The sequence below is a fragment of the Mytilus californianus genome, unplaced genomic scaffold (assembly GCF_021869535.1).
Source record: "Mytilus californianus isolate M0D057914Y unplaced genomic scaffold, xbMytCali1.0.p SCAF_7, whole genome shotgun sequence".
Classification (NCBI taxonomy): domain Eukaryota; kingdom Metazoa; phylum Mollusca; class Bivalvia; order Mytilida; family Mytilidae; genus Mytilus; species Mytilus californianus.
Window position 1 is genome coordinate 109,232,466 of NW_026262723.1, and position 24,580 is coordinate 109,257,045.

Below are 24,580 nucleotides of genomic sequence, written 5' to 3' on the forward strand. Positions count from 1 at the left end.
ATTCCAAAAAATGTAATTCAAATCAATATCTTAGATTTTCATTATTATATTACACATTGAACTAATCATGTAGTTTCTCTTTATATTTAAAATAAATGGAGAATGTGTCCATGGGACACTATGCTCCCCCTTGCATATAACGATATAAAGGGACATAACTCAAGAACGGTAAAAGTGACGCTACCCAAATTCATACATGATCTGAATTTTGTGGTAATAAGCATTGCGTATAAGTTTCATAACATTTGGTTGAGGCAAACATAAGTTAGAAAACGGAAACGAATAATTCAGCAATTTTTCCATTTGTAAAGGGCCATAACTCTAGAACAGTAAAAGTGATGCCACCAAAATGCAAACTTGATCTGTGTTTTGTGGTAATAAGTATTGTGTATAAGTTTCATAACATTTGGTTGAGGCAAACTAAAGTTAGAGAACGGAAACCAATTTGCGAGACATATGGACGTACAGACGGACAAGGGTAAAACTTAATGCCCCCTCCGCTACAGCAGGGGCATAAAAAAATGAAAATAAACAAGCATTCTGAGAGTATTGCATGGCAATACATAGTCCCCTACCGGTTAAAAATTCATTGTACTGGAACAAAATGCTAACTTGATCTATAACTTGTCATGGTGTAAACTATATAACAAATATCAAGTCAATATCTTCAAGTATGATGAAAAAAAGCGTGGAAAACTGATTATTTAAGTGAATTTTCTAAGTCCAAGGGCCATAACTCTGCACAATATCATCAGACCGGAACAAAATTCGAAATTGATCTGTCACTTGTCATGATAAAACTATATATCAATTATCAAATCAATATCTTCAAGCATGACGAAAAAAAGTGCGGAAACTGATTATTTGAGTGAATATTCTAAGTCCAAGGACCATAACTCTGCTCAAAATCATGAGACCAGAACAAAATTCGAAATTGATTTGTAACTTGTCATGATAAAACATTACACCAAATACCAAACAATATCTTCAAGCACAAAGAAAAAAAGTGTGGAAAACTGATTTGCTGGACTGACCGATGGACAGACAGATAGACTGTAGGGGACTAATAAATGGGAAATATGTCCATGGGACACAGATGATGCCCCCGCTTGCATATCATATAAAGTTATAAAGGGACATAACTAAAGAACGGTAAAAGTGATGCTACTCAAATTTGTACTTGATCTGAGTTTTGTGTAATAAGTATTGTGTATAAGTTTCATAACATTTGGTTGAGGCTAACTTAAGTTAGAGAATGGAAACGAAAAATTCAGCAATTTTCCATTTGTAAATGGGCATAACTCTAGAACGGTTGAAGTGACACCACCAAATATTCAAACTTTATCTGTATTTTGTGGTAATAAGCATTTTGTATGTTTCATAACATTTGGTTGAGGCAAACTGAAGTTAGAAAACGGAAACGAAAAATTCAGCAATTTTTCCATTTGTAAAGGGGCATAACTCTAGAACGGTTAAAGTGACACCACCAAAATTCAAACTTGATCTGTGTTTTGTGGTAATAAGCATTGTGTATAAGTTTCATTACATTTGGTTGAGGCAAACTAAAGTTAGAGAATGGAAACCAACTTTGGGACATATGTACGTAGGTACAGACGGACAAGGGTAAAACTTAATGCCCCCTCAACTATGGCAGAGACATAAAAAAAATCCAACCAAGACCGAGACCCTTCCTATTTTCAGTTTTTCAACCAGATATACGGCATATAATTTCATGACCTAATGTACTTGTTAAACCCCTTCCAGTGCTATCTCTGGAAACCATAATGTATAAGGAGATCTATTCATCTCTGTGCAAACACCATCCATCCTCCTGTCTTAAAACACATTCTAAACATACCTTAAATGACATTAATTCATCATTAGAAAATCCATCATGGTGAATTATTTTCATTTGCTTTACCAAAGTACTTTTGCCACTCTCTGCTGCACCTGTTAATATATAAAAAGAAATCTCATTATAAATGAACTAATGACACTAACATATTAATATTTATATATTATCAAATTGGGGTTTCAGATTAGCACAAACATATAAAAAATATCAAGACACATAACAAATGTTTGAGAGATAAATGGAGAATGTATCCATTTGTAAAGGGACACAACTCTAGAACAGTAAAAGTGACACCACCCAAATTTCAAACTTGATTTGTATTTGTTATTTTATAACATTTGGTTGAGGCAAACTAAAGTTAGAGAACGGAAACTAATTTTGGGATGTACGTATGAAAATACAGACGTAGAGACGGACGTACAGACAGACATTAGAGTAACACTTAATGCCCCCTCTGCTGTGGCGGGGGCATAAGAATATTCCACATTGGCAAGAACAATTATTGTATTCGCTCTCTTGTTAACTCCAATATTCTCTTATATGCAGTCCATGGTCTAAAGAAATTATGCTATGCATGCATATAATCTGGGGTTTAATAAGTGTGCTGTCTTCTCTCTGACAGACCTTTGAATTTTGAATTACAACAGTCAAAGACTTTCCATCCTTTAAATTGATGCCTTCTTTAGGACTTTTTTAAGGACATTTCACTTATAACTCCTTATGAACCATGAATATAAGGCAGTTCAATTCAAAACATAGCCTGTGTGAAACTCTTGGTTAAATTCAATTATGTCATTTGACTTGGGCAACACTAATGAACTGCAGGCATGACAAAAATCCCCCACCAAGTTCAAAGATGATACCTCAACAGTAGAAGGAGTAGTCAATGAATGTGTATAGATCTTCTTAAAGCAAAACCCTTGTTTAAAATAAATAACATTGATTCAAGATATACATTATGAAAACTGTCTTATTCTATCTTTTTGAAGCATGGATTTAATTACAACAAAACAAATGCCATTCACAGAAATATAGATAATGATGATAAACATTATATGTCTCAAAGGTATACTTGTCAGATTGTAAATGAATGAATGATTTAACATGGGAAATGTAGGCGGAGAATCATTTCATAAATTAAACATAAGCATTTAAAATATGTGCCATTGGAATGTGTCTGTCAAGTGGAAATACAACTGATGCAATACTACATTCTCTAGCCCAATTTTAATGAATTACATTCCCCTTTACTTAATTTATATCAGACAATCATGTTATAATTTAAATGCCCTGCATCAATTTATACCTCTTGTGCACAGGTCAAAGAATAACCAGAGACCAAAACTGAAACTGAGAAACTGTCACATCAAATCATCTCCATTCATGCAGTTACATAACTTTATTTACTTAGGTATATTTAGATAATTTGTATTTAGTACCTTCTTCCTTTATACATGTTGTTTGTAGTAACACCTTGTGTTTAAAAAAGTTCACCCCATTTCAAAAATGATATCCCTCATCTTTGTCTTTCTATATACTCTTTTCTACTGTAATACTAAGACTAATATAACATAGTGTTAAAGTAGTCTCAGTGTAATGTTTTCTTAGATACCATGTTTGAAAATTTTAGACTGAGGGACATGGAATAAAGTTAGAATTAAAATAAATGAAGAATGTGTCCATGGGACATGCTTGTAAATATATGGCAAATTCTGCAATTTTTCAATTTACAAAGGAACAGCTGAAGTGATGCCGCCCAAATTCAAACATGATTTGTGTTTGAGGGTGATAAGCATTCTTTATAAGTTTCATAACATTTGGTTCAGGCAAAATAAAGTAAGATTGTAGAAACTGCAAATTAAGCAATTTTTCCATTTATAAAGGGACATAACTCAAAAACGGTGAAAGTGAAGCCACCAAAATTCAAACCAGATCTGTGTTTGGTGGTAAAAGCATTGTGTATAAGTTTCATAACATTTGGTTGAGGAAAAATAAAGTTAGATTGCAGAAACTGCAAATTTTGCCAATTTTTCCATCTATAAAGGGACATAACTCATAAATGGTGAAAGTGACACCACCCAAATTCACACTTGATCTGTGTTTGGTTCTAATAAGTATTGTGTATAAATTTCATACCATTTGGTTGAGGTTAACTAAAGTTAGAGAATGGAAACTTTTAATTTTGGGACGTACGGACTGAAAAGCTTAAGGGTAAAACTTAATGCACGGCGGGGTCATAAAAAAGATGTGTTACTTATTCATATTGTAATATCTTGCTTAAATATGCATTAATATCGTGAACAGACAAGTATGAACAGAAAACTAAAAAACATGTATGTCATTTGTAAAAATTACATAATATTTTGATCTGCAGATTTACAGGTAATCACAGGTAAATACTACACATTCCATTCTATAAAATCTTCTATTTACTTTGGAAATTTTCACCTTTAATCAGCTTTTTTCTCATAACATTAAAATATTTAGAAATAGACCTATCATATCAAAGCATTTTCACCTGTGGATTATTTTTTTTTCAGACATTTCCACCAGATATTCCCTTCCTCAATGATCTGTCTTTTACATGTAAATGAAACTTGGTTTTAATTACAAGAATGTATCTTTTAAAGCATGCTTTTAATTTTGTCTTTGTTTTTAATCATTACGATTTTCACATATGCACCAGCAAAATCAATTATTGGAAATAGAATTAATTATATGTTAAGTTGTAATATTTCAAAGATGAGTTTACACAAGGATATTTTTTCTTTTTTCTTCCTATTAAAAACCTTGGTTTACAGAGGAAAATATGCTGTGGAAAATGTTCAATAAAAATGTACTTAAACAATTACAAAAAAAATATTCTATTACCAGAAAAAGTCAAAATTATCTTTAAACTGAGTGTTTATCATTCTTAAATTTCAGTGTAACAATCATCTAAGACATTTAAATGGTAACATTAAAGGTGCTCTTGACAAGCAGGTAAAATAATACCAGTGGTTTAAAAACAGAAAAATGTACCTACTAGACCACACAGTGTTATAACCTAGTGGTTCTGAATATCAAATCCAAAAACTGGCCAAAACTTCCAATGAAGAGCTTTTTTTCATGTCTCTTGATTATGATGTTCCAGACTGTTACAGATTTCCACATCCAAGATAAAAACAGAACTTTACTTCTTTGATGTTAAAAGATGACATAAGTGTTTAACAAAAACAAGATGTGCTTGCAAATTCCATGGCTGTAATATATATATACTTACTACAAATTATACTAATAGTTTGAGCGTACAGGTTAGATTTAAATTGATATCATCACAGAAATTTAAAAAAAAAAAAGAAAAAGAAAAAAAAGGACCAAAAAATCAACCTTAATTTTTCAAGGTTATAATATTGACTTTTTATTCTAAAGTTTTTCATCGTACATTGGGTGGTCTACATGTACAGTAAGGTGGAGCTACTTGTGTGCAAAGATTACTTTTCAACCAAACAGCTACTGGTGACTCCTGGTATTATAGTCTTGTATTAAACTGTTTTGAGGGAGGACAACTAATTAAATCTTTGACAATAACTGTAATTAAAAGTTAGCTTTAATGTGTACAGAGTGATACAAATGCTACTTTACAATGTTATTGAACATGGTCAAACATATCTCTTCCTTTATCACAAGTGTAATCAAGTTGACAAAATAAGGAGTTTCCCATTTTATTTACATTTTTCCGGTATTTCGGTTTTTATTTTGGATAATCAGCAATACTGAATATTGAATTGAAACCATAAATCTGTGTAATTGATGACCTTCCTGTCCACCGAACACAATACCTCTGTTGGACAAATGTAAATCTCAGGTTTAAGATCAATGTGATTCTCGGTTCTTTGCCCACACAAATCTTGTTCAAGAGCCATTATTATACCATTATGGATATAATCTCAGTATTAAAAATTCATTTTTTACAATAGTAAATCTGTTACAAAATATAAATTAGTCACAAGAGGATTTGTAAAAATCTCTGTCTTTAAACCTGTATGTATTGAGAATTACATTTTCTTTTATGCTGATCAGTGACTTCTTTACAGAGTTAATACCTGTACGAAACAAGATTTATAATTTTAAGTAGCATGAGTCAATACTATTTAATGTTATTAATTACTTTGATATGCAGGTTAGAATTGATCTAAGGTCAAGTTTTATCCTTATTTTATGTCCAGTTTTTACTTCTCAGTCATTTTATTACTAAATCGTGCATTTACAAGTAGAAATATAAGCATTTGCAACAAAAAAGTAGTTTTGTCATTTGCATTTCCAAAAATATTCATGAGCAATAAATTATTCTTTTTACAAGTTATTATTAAAAAAATCATGCAAGGTCATGAAGGTCACCAGATGTAAAAAGCCTATGAATGAGGTATTCATGAACTAAAGGGAAAGCATTTGTCACAGTTTGTCCTCCATTAAACTACCAAAACATTTAGGATGACAACACTTTATTGACAATAATCAATATTGAATTTGATCTCCAATGAAAAGTTTTTTAAAGTGCCCTTCTTTAAATGACATTTATATTGATCAGAAGAATGTTGAATCTTGATAACCATGAAATTATATCACAGTGCAACAAAACCAATAAAATATTTAAAGTACATGCATATAGAAGTAAAAAAAGAGGGACAAAATATCAAAGGGTCAATAAAAACCTAAGAAAAACAGACAACGCCATGGCCAAAATAAAAAGGGAGAAGACAATCAATGGTCAACTAAACACTCTACCAAAAAATTACTTTGAGTAACACAAAACCCTACAAAAACATGGGGTGAACTCTTTATATCAACAAAAATATTCATTTACAATTCTGAGGCAAAATTACTATTAAATCAGCTATACAATTGGTTAAATACATGTACCAGACAAACTCAGGTATGCAACGTAATTTGATAAAACTATCAAATCTATTCTGTAGCTACAACTTAATTCTGTTATGCAAAAGATGCTTTTTTATTCATGTTAAAGATTGTAACAATATAATCACATGGAAAAAAGACCTTAACTTGACCAATAACAATTTCAGATGTGTGATCATACATAGTCTTGTATGAGTGATTGTTATAACAAGACAAATCACTACTGTTCAGCCTAAAAGCTTTAACCAAATGTAAATACATGTAGTATATCAATACTTTTCCTGTCCTCAAATTATCACAACTGAGGGAGCTGTTTATCTTATACAGTGGGCATTACAAAATTACTGTTCCAGTATAGTCATCAGGCATTGTAAAATCTGAACATACTGAAGCAAAACTATTTCAGATTGGAAATCATAACTTGAATATCTGAGGTAAAGATGAATGATTTATGCCTCTTAGGGATGATTGAGACCTAAGTGTCTAGACTTGTTAAAAGGTTTTATAGATGATACATTTATGATGAACATATCATACTGTGTCCACAATGCATGTAAATAGTTCCATATACCATAATCATATAGTTCTGAATGGACTCCATTGTGTAGGCCTTGAGAAGTGTTATCTGACCATCAATGTTTGAACAGCCATCAATATGAACTTTTAATAGGTGGTGATACAACACTTTATCTGAATAAACATCTTATATTGTATTCACACTGAGTGGAGAAGTTTACATATGATGTGACTTATTTGACTTCAGGAAATCTTCATGAAAATCGGCTGATTTATAGCGGTAATTTATTATATTTGACATGGGAATAATAAAACAAAATTATAACCATAAACACTGCAACAAAGTATTTAGCAGTATTGAAATCTCCCCTCAGAATATCTATTCCTTGCTTTACTATAGAAGTTACTTTGATATACTTTTCATCTTTTTTAAACATGGATTTCCTTTTATTAATTTACATTTTTAATTGCTTTATAAAAGACAGAATTTAAATGACCTCATAAATGATAGCATGGGTCTTTTTTGGCAAAAACTAATATATTCTTTGGTGCCAGCAGTGGGATACCAATAACCATTTCAGACTACCTCAGTCCATCTTTAGTTTTCTATATGTAAAATAATGTTTCTGTAGACTAATTTTGGTCTTCTTTACAAAAATCGTATACGTTTTGAGGATTATAATTTGTTTCTCCTTTTCCCCCCTTGTAGTCATGACCTGTGCTGCATGTACTGTTATATGTTTTATTTTATAGGAAAACACAGATACATTTAAAGATTTTCACAGAATTTTGTAACATCTACAGTAGAAAGGGAGAAGGTTAAATACTAAAAATACACAAACACAGCTATTGAAAAATCAAATATTGAAAAAAGAGATTTAAAATGACAACCTCGTAGGGACAATTTTCTAATCATTTATAATTAAAAAGACATTTAATACCAACTTGTAAAAACTTGAAAATGGAAGTTAATTTAATATAAAAACATGTATATTTGTCAATCAGTAAGGAAATAGATAATATTGAAGGTGTTACTATTACAAATAATGGCTAATCTGTATTACAAGGACTATCATTGGGACCTTAATCATTGATAAACAAGGAGGTGTCAATTTTAGATTAAATAATACCTGTATATTCAGTGTTAATCAACAAGAAAAACATGCTGGTTATTGGATTACCTTGTAAACAAAATATTAAGTGTTAGATCAGGCCTGTAGGCCAAGGTATGTTGCCTAAACATATTTGTCCTTCCTTTTTGTTTGTGTGTCACAGAATAATCTCTTTTTTTCATATGCAAGCTTTTAATTATAATTGAGATATATTTGATGGGAGTGAAAGTCTCTCTGCAGATTAGAATGTGTTGACAGAAGATATAAATCAAAGTAGCCACTTAGTATCTGTCAAAATCAAAAACCTCTCTTTCCTGGACTTCAAAACTATTTTGTTAAAAATAAATGCAATAAACCCTTTTTCCTATATTGAATGTTAATTAAAGGTAAATTGTAATTTGAATGAACATGTGTATGAATGTTTGGAATTTCCAGCCAGGCCAGAGGATTCCATCATATTTTGTGTTCCTGCTCAAGTTACCATATATGGGACAATCAAAAGTGAAAGTTGAAGATTAGGACAAACAAAACAATAACCAAAAGAATAAAAGCAAGACAAATAAAAGTTCACAAACATCACAGTCTTTATAACTTTAGATTTATCAACATAACAAGAAATCTACATTAAACCAGAGACATATATACACATATATGTGTGTATATATGTCTCTGGTTAAACCAAGGCTAATAATTCCTGGAGTAGTTTGAAGGGTAAGTAATTTTTGCCTAACTAGTGGCACTAACATGTAACATGACTAGTCTATGGCAAATAAACATTTTCTGATAGATATATCATGAAATAAGAAATGTAGACATGTTTATATTAACAAATATCTAAATAAAAAAAACATATATACAATTTTCTTGTATAGCAGTTTCACCATTTACTATCAAATATAAAGAAGAACAGTATTGCGACATACATGTACATTATACATAGATAATCAAAATATTCTTTCTATCAGCTAACCCCCTTAAATCTTATCAGAAAGACACTGCCAACTTTAAGAGCTGGAAGAATTAATCATGTTTTTGTTGCTACCAAAGAAGCTACAATGGGAGCGATCAAAATTAGACCATAGAAAACAAAAAAAAAAACATGACATTGACATCCAAAAGAAACATTACAACATCAATGTCTCAAAGCCTCTTTAGTTTATATGTTATATATATGTTCATACACTTTATAGTAGGCCAATAATTGGAAAATCAAAATTCTTTGACATCTTTTTCTATATTATATATTGACCATTATCTAATTTCAATTAAATATACATTTTATTTACCTTAATTGAGCGAAAAAGTAATAGTTAGTAAGAATCTTACCAAGCAATAAAATTTTAATGACATTTTGCTCTTCTTTAGCCCATGACTGTAACTGTCGGTCTATAACATCACTTTTGGCACGTGCTTTCAATTCCTCTTGATCCAAACTTAAACACTGGCCCATATTAATGAATTGTACATTTTCACTAAAATTACAACCGTATTTTTAATAATACATTAAAAACTTTTTCATGTTAAATAAAATCCAATTCGTCCCTAATAATCATATATTTCAAAAGATCAACACTTTACTCCTTTAAAATCAACTTTCAAACACAGACTGTAAACAAAAATATATCAATGTCGATTTTTCACTTCAGACACCCGTACTACTTATTTGTGTACTGGGACAAATGATTTGTTGTCGTGTCCTCAAAAAACATGTAAATGTAAATGTCACGTGTATTCAGAACATGACCCGCCCACTTTTTTTACGGTGACAACACAACATATTACTGTCAATTATATCCGAGAGTAAACAGATATTTTAATGCACTATTATCAAAGTCGCGAGATTTCGTGTCAACTTTTGAGGCGCAAGTCCAGAAATTTCGGTCTTAAAAACAACAACATCAAAATAAGAACTGTAATTATTGCTCACTAGTGTGACACTTTTGTAGGGAGGGAAATACAAAATAGATTGAGAAAATTCACGAGAGAGAGCTCTAAGATTTATGGAGGCTATTCAGCAAGTAATGCAGATCTACTTTGTAAATCTAAATAACCATCTTTAAGAATTAGAAGAAAGAGATCATTGGTATTGAAGTTTAATAAATTATCACTAAATAATGTCCTGTTTATCATCATGATTAAATCCACGTAAAGGATAACTCTTACTCTTTTAGAAACCAGAATACAACAGAACTACCACAGCATATGGCCTACAATCTTTAAGGTATGCGGGTGCTAAACTTTGGAATGTGCTGCAAGATAAGATTCGTAAGGTATCAGCTTTAGATTATAATTACAAAACTTGATAAATTCTTGCCAATGTTTATTAATCTAAGTTTTATGCTTTGTTTTCAGCACAGCAAAATTTTTATTTACTTATAATGCTTTTGCTATTTTTTGCTGTTTCTGATTTTAGTTATTTTTATAAGTTTATGCTTTTACTTTTGTGTTTTTGCGCCATAATTGCATGCTCCAACATGTGTGTTTAAGCTGCTTAAAGATAGGTAGAAGCTACCGAATGGACAATCAAAACATAAAAGACACTGACAACGCCATGACAAAACAGAGGTGATATTCAAACTCATAAGTCGAAAACAAACTGACAATGCCATGGCAAAAAAAAACGGAAAACTACCAAAAGACAATATACAAAGCACAAGATAGAAAACTTAAGACTGAGCAACACGAACTCCACCAGAACCCGTGGTCATCTGCGACATAGATATGCCCATAACGTTTAACCAGATCTTGATGACTTTCGTAAAACTTTCGAAGGGATGACTTTAAAATTTTACACATGGAATTCTTGATTCAATAGCTTCCTTCTGCGCAGCAAACTTATATCAAGGAACATTTAATGATGACAGGAAACGCAAGCTCTGAAAGATCGCACCAACAACTAAGGGAGATATCCTCCATATGCAGGCGATGCTTGAATTTTGCTGAATAGAACACAGGCACTTGTCTCAGAATTTTTTCCCCCTATATACCGTAATAAAACAAATTTTATTAAGGTATATAGGAAAAAAAAAATTCTGAGACAATGCCTGTGGAATAGAAATAGAAAGTTCACAATTGGGAAGCTGAAATCATCTTGTTTGTCATAAAGTCTTGTTCTCAACCGACCATCGTAGTCAATTTCTGGATGTTATTCAATATTTATGAGTCAGATTTAACTGTATCTGTTGTATCCTTCTTTCAAATTCGATGGGATCGATGAACGTTCAACATAGTCACCAAATTTTGAATTATTTAGTGAGATACAGTATCTTTATAGCGGAAGGTGATGCTAAAGCTTCTTCTCATTCTTACTGAGAAGCTGCTGTATGCAGTCTGCTTCATTTTGATAAAGTAATCAGTAGGTAAGAAAGGAAGCGCATTTAGTTCCCATAGAATGTCGATTTATTATCTTATTGAAGCAGTTTAGATTTTATCTGCGCGAACCCACACCGAGGGACAAGCTCCAGACACAAATAATGAAAGGGATATACATGTACCGGACCATATGAGTATTTGAACCACATGTGTATGATCATGACCATATGCGCGTATACCATCATACGCGTATGGTCGGACCTTATGAGGGGCCTCGGTGGCCGAGTGGTCTAAGTAGTTACTACTGTAATCACTAGCCAGTCAACAGTTAGGTTGTGAGTTCGAACCCCGCTCGTGCGGGTGCACTCGACTCCAATCTTAATTGACTAGGATTGTCAGTTTTCCTATCGAAGGTCGGTGATTTTCTCCGGGCACTCCGGCTTCCTCCACCAATAAAAACTGGCCGCCACGAAATAGCCCAAAAGCGGTGCTTAAAAGTGGCGTTAAAAAACCAAAATCAAATCGAATCGGACCTTCTGAGTATTTTTCGAATAGATTCTAACGTCCTTCGCAGGAACACACAGCTCATTTTCTTAACCTAAAACGGCACAAGTTACTAACTGAATTCTATTATCTGATACACATTATCTGGATCTTGGTGTATCTGTTATCTTGCCTTCGCTATAGTCTATTTAAAGCGGCTTTGTCCTGTCGACTTGTTCGTCCGTAAATGAAACAACAGGCGTTTGGGACATGGACATTTTTTTCTTGGTGTTGAAATTATTATTTCAGAAACAAAATTTCGTCAAATGTCTTCTTATGTTAATTTAATTGATCTGCTCTTGCTCCTAATTATACGATATCACTCGTGAAAATGAACAAACAATTAAAATCTGCAATTTATAAAAAGAAAATGCTGTATAACAAATTTCAAAAAATGAATAACAGCAAGACATGGGATGCATACAAAACTCAAAGAAATTTTGTCACTAAACTTAAAAAACAATCGATTAATAGATACTTCCTAGAACGATGCACAGGTGGTCCTAAGTCTAAAGATTTCTGGCCAACAGTAAAGCCATTTCTAACAAACAAAGGATGCACCAGCCAAAAAGATACCATACTACAGGAAGACAACAAAATCATCACAAACCAACAAGAAATATCTGAAATTTTTAATAACTTTTTTGTAAATGTTGCAAAAAACATCGGTGACAACAACATACAGGTGAATGACAAACACCCAAGTATAGAATCTATTTCTAATAAATACTCAAATGGGTCAACATCAAATAAACTTACTTTTCAATCTATAAATGAAGAATTTGTTTCTAAAAGAATTGGTAAAATAAATGTTAAAAAGGCAACTGGTATAGATGGTATATCACCAAAACTTTTACACGCTGCTAAACCTGTAGTGATTAAACCTATCACACAGCTTGTTAATTTATCATTATCCACTTCCATTTTTCCAGACTCGTTAAAAATCGCCCAAGTGGCACCAATTCATAAAAAAACAGTGTGCTTGAATAGGGTAACTATAGACCAGTTAGTGTTTTACCTGCTATATCTAAAAAATTTTAAACAGCCATAGAAAAATCAACTTACTAAATACTTTGATGATATTTTCGACCATTTCCTTGCGGCTTTTTGATCAGGCTATGGCTGTCAGTCAACATTACTTAAAATATTGGAAGATTGGAAAAAGGCACTGGACAATAATAAATACTTAGCAGCAATATTGATGGATCTCAGTAAAGCTTTTGACTGTCTTCCACATGAACTACTTCTTTGTAAATTGGAAAAATATGGGCTTAGTCCATCTGCTCTTGAATTGCTCAAAAGTTATCTGACGACAAGAAAACAGTGTGTGAAAGTAGGACAGAGTATCAGTCAAATGCAAGATATCTATAAAGGTGTTCCTCAGGGATCTATATTAGGCCCTGTATTATTTAATGTATTCATCAATGACATCTTTCTTTTTGTCAAACACTGTGATTTATATAGCTATGCTGATGATAACTCCCTCTCTAAATCAGGTACTACTTTGGAATCAGTAATAAAACCTTTAGAGGAAGATAGTAACTCCCTAATATCATGGTTCTCTTTCAACAAAATGCAGGCAAACCCAGAAAAATTCCAGGCAATTGCCATAGGTAAAAAAACACACACTCAAAATATGGTCTTCAACCTAAATGGATTCAACATAAAATGTGACGATGAGGTGAAACTTCTAGGTGTAACAATAGACTTTAAACTGGATTTCAACACTCACATTTCAAATATATGTCAAAAAGCCGCACGACAACTAAACGTACTTAAAAGAATCGGCACTCATCTCACCAGACTTTCTACACTTACAATATACCACTCATTTATCTTGTCAAACCTCAGCTATTGTCCTCTCACATGGCACTTCTGCAGTGAACAAAACACAAAGAAAATAGAAAAAATACAAGAAAGAGCACTCAGATTCATTTATGATGACTACAAAAATTCTTACGATACACTCCTTGAACAGTCTAAGCTACCAGCACTAAAAATCAGAAGAATGAGAACCATGGCATTAGAGACTTATAAAATAATTAATAAATCAAGTCCAGAATTCCTACATAATTTAATAAACATTAAAGAATATTCATATAACTTCAGGTACAAAGGCATAGCGGATATACCACGGCCAAAAACAACAAGGTATCGTAAGAAAAGCTTTAGTTATGAGGCAGCAAGACTCTGGAACTTCTTGCCTCATTTGGCAAGGAGCTTATCAACTTTTGGCCAGTTCAAAAATTTTATCTCCACCTGGTGTTTTTCAGAAAGTTGTACCTGCAGTTCTTGTAAATAATGTAACTCCTTGCTGCCACATGACTTGACCTTGAAGCCTGCTGTTTGTTTTATGTTTTTATTTTTTATTTTTTGCAGTTATTTGTATTTATTATTTATTTGCTTTGCTTATGCATTACCTGTGCTGTAGCTGCTTGCAGTCTTTTGCTTGTGCTTTATAGTGTTTAATTTTGCATGTGCTACTTGGATACACATATTGTGTGTTACTATGTGCTGATATTTGACATTTGTTTTAATATATGTCTTGCTTAGCTTTTATTTTGCATGTGCTATCTATGTATTAACATGATTAATACATGTATGTGCTGTCTGTATGTTTGTGTTGTATATGAATCTGATGTTATTACATGTATGTTTTGTTTATTAATATCAGTCGGTTAAACAGCTCTTAAGAGCTCATGTTCCTTGTTTATTATGTATATATGAAACCCGACTTCAAATAAAGATTACTTTACTTTACTTTACTTTATCACTGTTCTTGTACAATCGTACGAGAAGGAGCAAGAACACTTTGATAACTAAAAATTATTTAATTTCAAGAAATTTTAATTTAATAAAAACAAATTTAAACAATGAAATAAAATTTAAAAGGGAAACGAAAGAGGGTTCAAATACCAAAATCATTGTGAGTTAAGCAATTGACTACTTGTGTAACAGTTCATTTAGAAATTCTTGAAGTTAATTATTTTCCAAAGTCGACATATTGTATTTCGTAAGGACAAATTGTAAAAACGGTTTTACTATAATTCTTACTTGTAAGTAAAATTCACTTCAATTCATTAATCATGTAACACCGATTACCATATACGACTGAATGAGTCAAAATTTCATTTTCAGAAACTCTTAATTTATGGAACACCTTGTCAACGTTAATCATCATTTCATTACCCGGACCATATGAGTATATGGTCATGACCATACGCGCATGGTCCTAATATTCATATGCTCCGGAACGTACACATCAATCTCACAGAACCCGAACGGTTGAAATGCAAATGACTCATATAAGAACATTGTATTATATTCGGAAACTCCACACAAGGGACAACAGAGAAAAAACAATTTTGAAAGGAAAACATAAAAGTGCAAATGTGAGACGGCAATTTCAGCAAGAAAAAAGGTTAAGTGATGGATCGGCTGTAAGGAACCCATGACTTTGTGGAGCAGATACAATTATCTATGCCGAACATGTAACAAGGAAGAGCTTGTACATTAACCCGTGGCACAAAGTGGATTCATACTACTGGCAGAATTGATTGCCATATATTCATTGTCATTGAACACTGCATAACTGCATTAAAACCTGTACAACGGCATACAAGTATTAGCAACTTTTTTTCCGACAGTAAAAGCGACGTAGGACTCTTTATTCTGAATTATGGACTAAACAGCTACACAGATGTATGAAATGAGATATAAGAAAGTGTAAAATATGCTAAGCAAAAGGGTTTAGAAAGAAGCATATCATGGACGACAAGACATGCTTACATTACTGGTAAAATTATCAGGCAGACAGTCGAAATAACCATATAATAGACGACAAGACATGCCAACATTACAGGTAAAATTATCAGGCAGACAGTCTTGCAAAAATATCAGGTAATGCAGGATGTAAAAGAACTAACAACAGAGAGTAACACCAAGTCTACAGGATTTTAAAAAAGCAGCTTCCAAATATTTACTATCAAATAAGGCATAGATGGGAACTATCAGAAAGAGACAAAGACTTTTACGAGGAGATACTATCCACAATTCATTCAATCTTTCGCAATTTCCCGATCAAAACTTCATTTTAGTATACTCGTGCAACAGAGAACAGGATACACGTAACCCAACTTTTACCAGAAAAAATAAGGCCAAACCAATTTTTTGAGTAATACAAATATGTAGGACCCTTAACACCTGACCACTTAATCATTGAGTGTCACTGTAACGAAAATGAATGGAAAAATGTGTACCATCAGCTTACAAAAGAAGGTCGGTATCCGAGACATTAATTTAGCGACTACTCTAACGAACAACGGTATATATATATATGTTTTACTGAAGGCCATACGGTGACCTATAGCTGTTATCTTCGACGTCGTACGTGTACCATCAGCTTACAAAAGAAGGTCGGTATCCGAGACATTAATTTAGCGACTACTCTAACGAACAACGGTATATATATATATGTTTTACTGAAGGCCATACGGTGACCTATAGCTGTTATCTTCGACGTCGTTTGGTCTTTGATAGAGAGTTGTCTCATTTGGCAATCATACTATATCTTCTAATTTTATTTTTATATAAACGGCAAATATATCGAATATCTACAGGTAGATAATGGACAATTTAATTCGTAGATAAATCCAGCAAATTTGATATTCAAGTTCCTCGATCAATCTTAAACAGCGTATATTCTTTATAACATAGAAGCAACATTACACTTAGCATAAAGAATAAGGTAGTAGACCCACAACTTTGAGTAAAGTTGTACAAAAAAAAAAAAAAAAAAAAAAAAAAAAAATACCGAACTCCAAGGAAAATTTAAAACGGAAAGTCTCTTATCAAATGGCAAAATCAAAAGCTCAAACACATCACAGGAATGAAAAACAACTGTCATATTCCTTACTTGGTACAGGCATTTTCTTATGTAGAAAATGGTGGATAAAACCTAGTTTTATAGCTAACTAATACTCTCACTTGTATTACAGTCGCATAAAACTCCATTATATTGACAATATGTGTGAACAAAACAAACAGACATAATAGGTAAAATTGTCAAAAATAGGGGTACAGCAGTCAACATTGTGTTATAATCTTAATCACTATAAAAACAAACAATTATGTCAACAAAGAAAAACAAAATGGCATATAGACACTCTATAGACAAAGCACATAAGCAAAAATGAAAGACGAGAATTCAAAATAAAAGTTGGTTTATTTAACGCCATTTTGTCCCATGTTAAAGTTGTCTTTTTGTCATTGTTCTACATCGTGTTTTATTAATATTGTATTTATATTGTGTCATAGATCAAACTTATTCGTTCAGTGTATGTTTACTTGTTTTTGTGTACATGTCTTTTTGATGGAGTTAAGCCATTTCAATTGATATTTTATAGTGTGTCTTTTATGCTGTAATGTTACACTGCTGTTTCAGGTTAGGGTGAATGTTGGCGCCTGTTAAAACGTTTAAACCCGCTGCATTTGTATGGTATTCGAGGTATAAGTCTAAAAATGAGGCGGGGGAAGCCTTGTCTGTTGTTTCTTTAATTTCTAGTTCTGGATGATATATTAATGGAACCCAATCAGAAAAGTTTGATCTCTTTGATCTTCTTGTTTTTGACAAGTGTCTGAAGAAACTCCGACTCACATGAAAATAAGAAGAGGTTGGCAATGAGAGACGCACAGTTCGTTCCCATAGGAATGCCGAAATTTGTTGAAAAAGTCTACATCTAAATGCAACAAATATGTTGTCAATAAAACACTTTAGGTGCAATGGTTTTGGTGTAACTATGGATACAATAGGAACAGACTGATTTTGAAAATAAAGTGAAATTTTAAATGTTACCTCTTTGTGATGAAGAAAGTTGCTGATGTTGTTAGCATCAATTCCTTTATTAGAAAACTGAACTGAATAGATGGTCAGTTTTTTTTATGGTTGTTCGAAGTGGATACGACACAGACTCTATGTGAATATGTAATCTATCTTCTGTGTTAATAACATTAACTGAGGTTAAGATAAAAGGCTATTTTGGATCTGTTGATACCGGTTTCAGTGGCCTGGAGTTCATTCTTTATATTTGAAGCTGCCACCATTAATTTGGTATGCACCTCATAGATTAGCATCAGCGTTGACAGGTATGGCGTTGGGTACTAGTACAATCCCTGCGACACCGATCATTTTCTCGTGGGCTCCTTACATTTTGCACAAATGCGGTGGATTTAAAATAAAAGTTTTTTTCCAGAATTGTATAAAAAGGTCTTGAAAAGTCTGTCCTCGACGTTTCTCAAGTTGTCGATTGCGCCAATGGAGTTTGTTCCACGGTCGGAAAGATAAATCTGTGAATTTTTTGAAGGTGTTTTGACGGCTCAATTACCAATCTCCTCCACGGGTTCGATCTGAACAGCTCTTCCACTAGGCACGTAGAGCGAATCGTTCATCATTTTTAGCTAGCGCATCCATCACGGGATGCGTGAAACGTTTCTCCGTGGTCTAACGCTATTGACTACGACCTTAATTAACGGATGGGATGGTTTAAGACGGTCCTCTGGTAACATGTTATGCACTCGGTCTTTTGTGAAAAATAGAAGAGATCAAGCGTGTCGATCAAATGATCCAAATTCGGGATCTGATTACTTTATCTATGAGGTGGCTACATTGATTTTTCATCTTGTCATATAGTAATGTCAGACTAAAAATAAAAAAAAAAGTTTGTTAATGTCGTGCGTTTAAAGCGCTTTTCTGGATTTGTCTTCATCAGGAACTCTCCTACCCTGATATTTGAAAGCCAAGGATGTATAAGTACCATACCACGCGAACAGCTTTATGATCAAAATGTTGCTATATGATGGCGTCTCGGTACAATCAATAACTTCTTTTTTCAAACACTGATGTCAGATTTGACGATTCGACCTTATCTTTTTCTTAAGATTGCATTAGTCGTATTTTGCTAAATTTTTCGGAACATTTCGGTTAATAGTATAAAAGTGTTGTCAAATCAAACATTTTAACCTAATCAATTACTCGGATAATCTTTAGACCGATTAACCAGTTGACCGGTTGGAAAGTTGATGTCCCATGACAAGGTCTGCAGTACTTTATTACGAATGTATGGTTATATGATACGATGTATTGAGCATTATCGTCACATTCTTTCCTAGACCATATCTGCATGCATGTTACTTGTATGACCAGTAAACACTAAATTTTCAATTTATAATGTGGGAATCAGGAATTCGTTTAAAATACGACAAAGCCTAGGATGTACATTATTGGCATTTTTACATTTACGTCTATACAATTTCAGAAAAAATTAGATAATTAACTAAATCATAAGCTTTGATCAGCTTGTAACTGTTAAATATATATTTATTTTACACACCTATACCGTGTAAATTATTTTTACTTTGATTTTGTCCCAAGCTGATGGACAGGATATGAATTTGTGCTACAATGTATTTAATTAATAAAAATGGAATCTTTTCAATGTCAATCAAGTAATAAGTATACTGGGCAGTTGATTTCATAAAATACCATGGTAATCATTTTAAAATTTACTATTTGCATTTATATCAAATCTTTCATAATTGGAAAATGTCAGATTAACCAGTTTGCGTTTTTGGTACTAGTATTCAATATACATTCCTTCCGACGTTTAATCGGTAAACCGGTGACAGTACTAGTTTAAATGTTCTTCAACGTATTTGATTTGGCCTTCAAACTGTTTTGATTAAAGCTCCATTAATGAGTTCTGTGTGGACGAAACTCTCGCCTGGCTTAACTAAACGCATGGTATCTTAGATGAGTTTTTTTTTCTCGTAGTAGTTCTCATTTATCCAAAAATGGATTAAGGTTATAGCTATCGGGCTTTGCTTCGAAATATGTGGATGTTGTGGAATGCAATCTATTTCTTCTCTGTGAACTTCGGCTTGTAAAGACTTTAGAATGAAACTTACGGAGTTAAAAAAAACTTCAGTAGAAGTCATCGATTCTGTTTTTCTATACCCGTGTCAACACACAAGTGCCGTCCATCCGGAGTATAGGCGGAATCTATCAGTGTAGATACCGTTACGCTTAGGTATGGCATACATCCTTGCAGGACAGACGGTTGAACGGTTGGCTCGGTCGTCATCTGGATTAACAAGTTTTTGTTCGTTCCCGAAATTGTTTTCCTGTTTTGAGGTAAGAAGTTATTTCGGTCGTAATAAACACTAACTACTTTGAAGTTCGGGAGCAAGCACATATCTTGTCGCTATATCTACCTGATTACTTGGAGCACTGAACTTAACTTAACTTATTCTTTCAACTCTATATACAATTGCATTGTCATATTAATGATTTAAATCAAGACGACAATAGTTTACCGATGTCAAATATCGTAAAATGAGTGAGAAGAGACACACCAAGGTAATAAACAAAAACTGAGGGAATCGCTTGAACTCCTACAGTAGCGAGACGGAGAGCTTTGACAGGGTAAACATTTTACTACTATGTATGCATTATCCTTGATGTGATTCCACTTTATGATTACGTTACTGTCTGTATAGTTTTTCACAGCGTATTATATATTCCCTTAATGTACTGTGCGATCTCGATATGCTAATTAGCTTTCAGCAGCACATATTTCCAATCGTATGACCACTTGTTGGTGCAATTTTTCCTTTCCCAATAATTTAACCAAGGTTTGATGTACCACTGCTGTTGGTTGTGCTGAGATATGTCACAGCTAATATGGATTTTTTGGCGCATCGGAAAAGGCAAGCAACTGTTTGGTGGCATTCTGTCTGAAATAATGCACATAGGTACGTGGAATAGGTAGACTGTCAGAGTTTCTCTCCAAGATTTCCATGCAGTTGCTTTTGCACAATTAGAGGCGAACTTATTAGATCTAAGGTTCCCAAGATTGGCTAATGATTGCTTCACGAGTGTATAGAGGATGATGATAGACCATCGACGGCATAGACGTTCCTTGTCACAAAAGTTTAGCAGGGGATTGTCAAATGCTTGTTCTGATGATCAGTAGCTTCCACAGTCTAAAAAAAAATAAAGAAAAAAAGGCGTAAGATTCCAAAGGGACATCCAAAAGTCAGTTAAAGGAAAACTGACAAAACCATGGGAAAAACAAGTAAAACGACGAGAAAACATCAGTCTACAAACACAACACAAGACTGAGCATTGCTAACACAACCAAATAACCGGGGCGATATCAGGTGCTCCGGAAGGTTGACAATGGTAAGTACATATAAAAGAGGCGAAAGATACCAAAGGGACATTCAAGCTCATATTTCGAAAATAAACCGACAACGCCATAGCTAAAAAAGACCAACAGACAAACAACCGTATACAAAATACAACATAGAAAACTAAAGACTGAGCAACACAAACCCCGCCAAAAAATTGGGGTGCTCCGGAAGGGTAAGCAGCTCCTGTTCCACATATAGCACCCGTCGTGTTGATCATGTAAGTACAAACCCGCTGATAAGTCTAATTCGGTAGATCACATTCGGGAAAAAGGGGATGGGATTGTAGTTACGACAATTAGAACATATCCGTCGTCAGCTGTGAAACAGATATTCCATAACGGTCAACCAACTCGTGATGGCATCCGTAAAATTTTTAGAAGGTGTAATTCAAACTTCAACACTTGAAATTCTTGGTTTAATAGCTTCCTTGTGAGCAGCAACGAAATCAAGATAGGAAATACAAGCCCTGGAATATCGTATCAACTTGGAGATATAAACTCCATACGCAGGCGCTACTGGAATGTTGCTACATAGAAATGGAAAGTTCACAATTGGGAAGCTGAAATCATCTCTTTTGTCGTAACGTTTTGTTTTCAACCGTCCCTCATTGTCAATTTCTAGATGTAAGTCAAGATAGGAGGCAGACATAACTGTATCTATTGTATCTCTTATCTCATGTTCCATGGGATAGATGCGGTCAACGTTATCACGAAATTTTTAATTATTTAGCGAGAGAACATCATCTTTATAGCGGAAAGTTCAAGAATGCTGTTAACTTCTTTTTTCTTCTTCGTTAGAAGTTCTTGTATGAAGTCACCCTGACATGAATTAAAAAAACATGTCGACAAGAAGAGGAGCAAAGTTGGTTCCCATGGGAATGCCCATTGTTATTTAACAAACACGTCCTTCGAAAGTAACAAATATGTTGTCAATCAAGAAATCAAGCAAATTGCATGAAAATACGGATTATTTGTTATCAAAATTTGCTGTTACAAAATTTTAGAAATTATTTTAAATTTAGGAATATATCTACCTCATGATTCCTTGCCCGGCTTTGGCTATACTTTTTTTTTCCTTTTTGGATAAAAGCTCTTCATCTTTTTAATAAGCTTTGGATTTCCAAATATTTTGGCCTCGAGCATCACTGAAGAGACATTTATTGTCGAAATGCGCATATGGTGCAGACAACTTGGTACCGTTAATGTTATCCCTACCACTGGGTCGGTGCATCTGCTGGCGGACGGCAAGTCCCCTCAGGTATCACCAGCCTAGTACCCAGTACTTCGGTACTGGTGTGAAAAAAGGGATTTTTTTTGTTATTAAAATTTGCTGTTACAAAATTTTAGAAATTATTTTAAATTAAGGAATATATATCCCTCATGAAAAGCTTTGATTCATCGCCTGACTTTGTCTATACTTTTTTGTCCTTTTTGGATTAAAGCTTTTCATCTTTTTAATAAGCTTTAGATTTTCAAAGACTTTAGCCTCGAGCATCACTGAAGAGACATTTATTGTCGAAATGCGCATCTGGTGCAGAAAAATTGGTACCGTTAGTGTTATTAATAATGTCAGTTTCAGAGAATATTTTGTTTGAATCAAAGTGACTTTTTACAAAGTGCGATTTATACCTCCCTTAGATAAGGTACTTGTATCTACGCTGGCCATTCTTTTTTTATGAAACAAAGCATGACCAACTCTTTCAGCTTTTCTTTTAGTTTAGTATGGGGAGTACTTGTGTAAAGTGAAGAAAGTCAAATGTTTTAATACTATTGGAAGATGAAGAGTCTTATATTGTTTGTACTCTAAAAGATCTTTGGATTTTTTTAATATCCACATCTGATTCACGCCAACCCTAGAATAGGTAGTTTCACAATAACTTTGAAGCCCTGCTTTGATTGCTGATAACATTGATGTTAATAATTTAGAAAGAGGTTTCGTGGAGCATTTGGAAGACCTAGCAATATAACACCTGTTTAGTTTAGGTACAGTGAAGAAAGACCAAGTTCTTCATGTTTGGTCGATATTCCAAAGGAACATAGTTTATGTAATGTGATTTACCCCCAACACGATGTTATTAAGGGCTTTATCTGCGGGGACAACAACATAATTGTCATTGAGGTAGGACAGGTGTTTTGCAACACTTGGGTCTTTAAAGATTGACTTAGCATTGGTATTCAATGACTCATTCAGTTTTTAATTCTGATTAGTATCAAAGACCTCACAGCCTTAATCTATTCGGAAAGAGTATCTACTTTCTCGCGTTTAATCCATTACTCTCGACTGAATCCATCAGTTTTTTGTAGGGATGTCAACGAGTACTCGAGTATCTAGTATCGCTCGGTAGTACCGGGTATCGAATACCAAAATGATACTCGACTTTCTGTTGTTGCCTTCTTAAAGAAAACATTTTTTTATTAAGAGCGCTTTCCGGGAAATTAAATATTAATCAAAATTGAAATACGTTTCGAATGTTTGCTTTTAATTGTCATTTAAAATTCCCTCAAACAGATGTAGACTATGAACAAGAACACATTTCCAAGGCTTTCACTTTTAGCTTATCGTCTCTTAATCATTCCACCACCTCTGTACCGTCAGAGCAAGTATTTTTTTTTATCAGCAGGACTGTTAGTTACGTAACAAGGTTGAGAAATCGACTCGTCCAAGGAAAAGATGAAAAGATAATATTTCTAAATATGAACAAATTCGTTGCACCCTGTCGACCCTCAGAGAATAGTTAAAGACATCAGTAAGTTCTAATCACCACCCCTTTGTTGAGCATTAAAAGTGTTTTTTTACGGTTCACAAATACTGTTGTTAGAGTAAACATTATTCTATAGGTGTTTATTAATGAATTGATTAGATTATTGCCAGTTTACATAATTAGTACATGTAGCAAATGAGCTATTAATTATGGTATAAAATTCCTGGGACTATAATAATGTTGAGGGTTTTACGTCCATAAGACAACGACCCACAACACGTAAAGTGGGTATGCATTGTGTTTCCATGCTATTGATGTTTTTCCGAGCGAGTACTCGAGTATCGCTCGATAAATTCAACGAGTACTCGATTAGTAAATCTTCACCGAGTTGAC

The 24,580-nt window shown here is 33.4% G+C and overlaps 1 protein-coding gene across 6 annotated transcripts in view; it reads right to left on the minus strand.

Moving 5' to 3' along the window:
• Positions 1–10,083, minus strand: part of LOC127710305 (guanine nucleotide-binding protein G(o) subunit alpha-like) — a 31,760-nt gene extending 21,677 nt beyond the window's left edge. For all 6 annotated transcript variants that reach the window (XR_007986103.1, XR_007986101.1, XR_007986102.1 and 3 more), the window contains exons 1-2: positions 9,709–10,083; positions 1,859–1,950 (exon numbers count right to left, since the gene is read on the minus strand). Coding sequence is in view for 3 of the 6 variants with exons in the window: in XM_052216105.1 (XP_052072065.1) it covers positions 1,859–1,950; positions 9,709–9,832 (216 nt within the window). In the remaining 3 variants the exon portion in view is untranslated. The remainder of the gene's footprint in view (positions 1–1,858; positions 1,951–9,708) is intronic.
• Positions 10,084–24,580: the final 14,497 nt, after the last annotated feature.